The 5558-nt window shown below is 57.6% G+C and overlaps 1 protein-coding gene across 1 annotated transcript; it reads right to left on the minus strand.

The window, feature by feature from the left end:
* Positions 1-293: 293 nt before the first annotated feature.
* PCGF2 (polycomb group ring finger 2) lies at positions 294-4569 on the minus strand (the record flags this gene model as incomplete). The annotated part of the gene is made up of 8 exons (XM_010024208.1): positions 4458-4569; positions 4256-4352; positions 2356-2411; positions 1968-2018; positions 1777-1885; positions 1083-1131; positions 824-922; positions 294-374 (listed from the first exon to the last, which is right to left on the minus strand). Coding segments are annotated over exons 1-8 (654 nt in total), but the record flags the coding sequence as incomplete, so codon positions are not given.
* Between the last annotated feature and the right edge of the window lie 989 nt (positions 4570-5558).

The following is a 5558-nucleotide window of genomic DNA, read 5'->3' on the forward strand; positions in this document are numbered from 1 at the left end:
CCCCCGGCCACCCACAAACCCCACCTGGAGGAAGAGCTTGTGGGGTTCATCTGTTAAAGCGCCCCAGATTTTAAGCTCTGATTCTTAAGCTTTTCAGTTCCTCAGTTCTTCAATTTTAAAGCTCTTCAATGTTGAAGTTCTTCAATTTTGAAGCTTTCCAGTTTTGAAGCTTTCCAGTTTTGAAGCTTTTCATTGCCCTCGGCCTGCCCCTAAAGGGCTGCTCTTCCATGCTTTTCTCCAAGACAAGCCCCAGTGCCCACACCCACAGCAGGTAAAGAGGCAACTCCACTTACCCTCCTCCAGGGATAGATGTAGGCGATGTCCATCAGGGTGTAATACTCCTTCAGGGGCTCATCTTCATAGAGGACTTCAACCTGGTGCAGGGGACAGCGTCAGTCCTTCAGCATGGGGACAGAGGCAGCAGCAGCCCACCCCCGCCAGGGCTGCTCACTGGGATTTGCCATCCCCAAGGGGGCTGCCGGAGCTCCAGCACTGCTTTTGCTGGAGCAACTTCCCACTTAAGATGCAACACGCAATAAAGGCTGGATCCATCTGGGATCTGGGGACGCACAAAGCAGAGCAAGCAAAGCGGGGTCTGGAGCACACCCCAAGCCCAAGCTCACCTTGTACTTGCTGGGAACATCCATCTTGTTGCGGAGGACATCCCCAAGGGGGCTGCCGGAGCTCCAGCACTGCTTTTGCTGGAGCAACTTCCCACTTAAGATGCAACACGCAATAAAGGCTGGATCCATCTGGGATCTGGGGACGCACAAAGCAGAGCAAGCAAAGCGGGGTCTGGAGCACACCCCAAGCCCAAGCTCACCTTGTACTTGCTGGGAACATCCATCTTGTTGCGGAGGAACTTGGCCAAGTGCATGACAGTCATGGCAGCGGGACAGCGCAGGAACCGCAGCCCGTTCTTCTGGGGACCAAGAGGCGTTGCTGAGCCCATGTGCAACTAACGGGCAGTTCCCACCTCCTGCAGAGGGTGGTTTGGGGGCCCTCCCGTCCCCTCCCCACCCCAAAAGCCCAGGAGGCAGCTGGACGTGGAGCTCTCCGTGCCATGGTCCCACCACACTCACCTTCTCCTTCTCCAGGTCCCCGTTCTCAATGGTCCCTTTCTTCTCTTCTCTGAGGGGAGGAAAGAAAACTCAGGATGAAGTTTACGGAGGCATAAAAAGGCAGAGAGTAAAAATAAGCCACCAGAAGGGTTGACCATGGAGGGGCTGCGAGGGGAAATGTCCAGTGACCTTCCGCCAAGCTCTGGCTTCCCCACCCCTGATCACACACATGCCCGAGCTGCATTCCCTGAATCCCTCTGAACCACTGCTCTGGATGCTGGTGATATCCTTGGAGGCCACCGCTGGAACTGGGGATGTAGCAGCCCTTGGGCTCTGCTGGCTGGGAAGGAGCCTGCCTGGAGAACAGCAGTACAGGGATCCCACTGCCATAGCAAGCACCCAGAGAGGATGCAGGATGGGAGACAAGGGCAGATGGGCCTTGGATGCTCCTCTGTCCACTCAAGCATCCCAGGATACGCTGAGCCCCGAGCAGGGACCATGTCAGCCACCACCTCACATCTCAGAGGTGCCCAGAGAAGCTGTGGCTGCCCCATCCCAAGTTCAAGGCCAGGTTGGACACAGGGGCTTGGAGCAACCAAACCATTCTGTGGTTCCGTGGTCTCAGCTCCATCTCAGGAGCAGGAAGAAAAGATGAGAGTTTACTCACAACCCCCAAACCCAAGGCAGGATTTTGGGAGCAACCAGAAAATGGTACCTTGACCCTTCATAGAACTCTATGGAGAGGCTGACGATCTCATCATCCGTCAGGTTCCCCTTGTCCTGCTCGGAGACTTCCCCGCGATCCTCATTGGACCCATTGGGAACTGCAGGAGCAGAGGGAGGGAGATGCTGAGCCGTGGGGGGGGCACAGCCGAGGTGAGGGGGGTCCCCGGGGCTGACACTCACCCTCTGCCACGGGGTAGGCTGCATAGAAGTCGCGCCTCCTCTTCATCTCATCTGTGGGAGAGGAAGAGGAAGGTGAAGGGGAAACCATCACACCAAGGGGAGATGGGTGTGAAGAGGGGAGCAAGAGGGAGCCCCAATTCCCGAGCGCCTGCTCCCGACCAGCAGCTCCAGCACAAGGAGCCTGGTGCAGCTGGACCCACACAGCAGCAGCCTCCAGGCTGCCGGAGCGCGGGATGGGCACAATCCCGCTGGAGCCATCCCTGTCTGTTCACACCAAGCATTTTCCTCCAGTCCCAGTCCAAAGCATGGGGGGGGTGCAGGGACCAGTCGCCCTGGTGGGTGGGAGGAAGTCACAACGAACCCCAAACCCCCACAATAATAACTGTACCTTTGAAAAGCCCTGGGACCAGTTTGTACACGATGTCCTGAAGGGTTTTGTCCGACCTGAGGTGGGCAAAGAAACAGGAAAAGAGGGAGAAATCGGCTGGATTAGGGAGCACTTTGCTTCCAGGGCTGCTGAAAGCTGCCTGCACCGTGTGCCCCCGGCCAGCCTGGATGCCATTTCCCCCCATCTCCCAGCACAAAGCCCCAACTCCCCAGCCCACGGCGAGCCCAGAGCGAACCCACCCAGCCTCGTGCTCACTGCAAAGGGTTAACTCTGGGAAAGGAGAGAAAACCACTCCAAAAATCCTTGTAATTGCTCGGAATTAGGAGCGCGGGATTTGGGGGCCAGGATCCGTTTCAGCAGTCAAAACAATTACAAAAACACACGGAGAACTTAAAAGGAATTACATCTCCGAGATCAGCAAATGCTCCTGCATGTCTGAATTTGCATCTCATTTGACTTCTAGAGGCGGCTGCGGTTCAGGCTTTGATTTCCCTCTGTTGTAAGGATGATGCAGGGAAGCATCCCCAGGCAGGGAAAGCAAAGTGGATGCTCTAAAACGCGACCATCTCGAGGCAGGAGCTTGCAAAGCACTCAAGGAACTGGGGAAGCTCAAGGCTCATCCTCAGCATGGAGCTGGGAGCGGGGTTTTGCTCAGGACCTGGGCCAGGAAGTGCGTGTGGCACAACTGAACCCCAGCAGCTCAGCCAAATCATGAAGAAATACTCTTCCAACCCAAGCAGGAGCAGTGGGGCTGGTGGAAGGTCAAGGATACCTGCAATCATTCCCATTTGAATAGCCAGGCCTTGGCTTTAAAGAAAACCAAATGACCAGACCCTGTATCATCCGGGGCGATGTCGCCGTGGTCCACGAGGCCCCGCTGTGATTTGGGTTCTAACACATCCCCAGAGAATTCACTTTGTAAGTTACAACAAGCTAATGGAAAAGCAGCCTCAGCTGCTTGACTGGCAGCTGGATTAGCAGCCAGTGCCTGCTCATGGGGGAGTGAAGCCCATTCCGGCAGCGATGTGGGCCTGGGGGACATGGGGGATAAGGGGGACAGCATCCACGGCACTGGTTTGGGAAGTAAAGGGGAAAGCAAGGCCCTCATGGGCACAGAGTGTTTTCTATGGCATCACATCTGGATCAGGCCCACATGTGCCCCACATTGCCCCCCACCAGGACACGGGATCCATCTCTGCATGCAGCCAGGGATGTTTCCATGAGGGAGCAGTGGGAGCCAGAGTGTAAATATTTCATAGTGAAGCAGGAAAAAATAGAAAGGAAAAGGCAGAAAAGGTGTTACTACAGAAACGGATTTGCATGGAAAAGCTAAAAAAAACCAAAAAGAGGCTAAAAAAGCCACCCCAGTGATGTACTGCAGCCTTCCGTGGTTTCTATGCCAACCACCTGCAGAGCCAATTCCACAACTGAGGCATGATGTGTCTGGCTTTTCCCAGCAGGACAGGCTGGTGTGAAGCTGGGCACCCGCACTGCTGCACTGCCACCCGAGGGACGTGGCACCCCTGCAGGACAGCGCAGGGAGCTGGAAAGCACAGGCAGGTCCCAGGTTAAACTACGCCTGGTGGGACTGTGGGATGGATGGATGGATGGATGGATGGATGGATGGATGGATGGATGTGGTCTGGGATGTGCAGGGATGGGCACAGGGCAGCCATCTGGCTCCTGCCCCAGCCCCCTCCGCCTGCCACAGAGATGTCCCTGAGTCCTATCCCCTCCACGGTGGCATTTCCCCCCATCCCATTCCCCTTCCAGCTGGCGAGCACCCCAAATCCCCCCTGCTGCCGGGAGCAGAGGGGTTTCACACTGCAAGAGACGCAACTGGTCCCTGCTCGGCTGCACCATTGTGCCCCCAGGTTGGTGCGGAGCCCCCAGAGCTCACCTGATGCTGAGGAGGGGTCTGGTTTTGTGCACTTGGACATCGCACATGGGGCAGTACTTGTTCGTCTCCAGGTAGCGAACGATGCAGGTTTTGCAGACTGTGGGGAGAGACTCGGGGTGAGCAGATGGCACAACCACCCTTCCCGGGATTTGGGGCACCCCTGGGCGCAGCGTGGCCCCGAGCAGGGGCCCAGGACACTCACAGGAGTGCAGACACTCCACGATGGAGGTGGCGTCTATGAAGTAGCCGCCGCACAAGGCGCACATCAGGTGTGGGTTGAGCTCGGTGATCTTTATCCTGGTGGTCCTGTGCATTTTGGAGCAGCTCCGTGACGGATCCTCCCTGCAGGGAAACACCCGGGGACCCCCTTTAACGGTCGGGATGGGACCAGTGGGACCCAGCTCCCTCTGCCTCATGCCTGCATCTCCCTGGGGGTCCCCGAGTGGGTGCCCCCCCCGTGCTAAAACACCGCTGAGTGGGGACAAGTCGCCCGTTAGGCAGCCCCTTGCCTGCGCGCACACACACGTGCACAAACACACACGTGCACAAACACACACGTGTGCACACGCGTACACACGGTGTACTTCTGGTTTGCTGCCCGTACGCTCCGGCACTTCCATGTTTACAACGGGAGGCGGCGGAGCCAGAGCCCCAAATCACTGCAGTTTTATTGTTTCCATGGCAACCCTGATACTTGGAGAGGGGCCAGAGTATTATTACAACCACGCGAGGCGGGGGGGAGAGGGGAGAAGAGCCCCCCGGGTTTGTGTATGGGTGTGATGGCAGAGCCGGGGTGCGCTGACGGCAACACCCCACGCACCCAGCACGAGGCAGACACACACACACGTGTGCTGTGTGTACACACGTGCTGTGTGTACACACGTGTACCCCTACACGCAGAGGTAAACATGGACACCCCATGGACACCCGCACACAGGCGCTCACACGGGGTCTGGTGGGGAGCAGTGGCACCGGCCGCTTGACACCCAAAAACAGCCAGGACAAGCACCCAGGGCACCGTGACCAGGCGAGGGATGGGGTGAACCCCGCGCCCAGGGAGCCAACGGGGTGCACGTGTGTGTGTGTAAGGGGGTGTAGGGGTGTGTGTTTGGGCTGTACGTGGAGCAGTGTGTATAGGTCCATGCCAGGCTGAGGAAGCTGCCCCGTGCTCCCGGTGCTTCTCCAAGGCTCCGGTCTGGGTCTCTCATCTCATTTGGCCATCGTGGAGTCCCCAGCGGGTGTGCAGGGATGGGGACCCCAGCGACCAGGATGGAGATACCATGGGGGCCAGGATGGAGATGCT

This window comes from Nestor notabilis, unplaced genomic scaffold, assembly GCF_000696875.1.
Source record: "Nestor notabilis isolate BGI_N333 unplaced genomic scaffold, ASM69687v1 scaffold26571, whole genome shotgun sequence".
In the NCBI taxonomy this organism is placed as follows: domain Eukaryota; kingdom Metazoa; phylum Chordata; class Aves; order Psittaciformes; family Psittacidae; genus Nestor; species Nestor notabilis.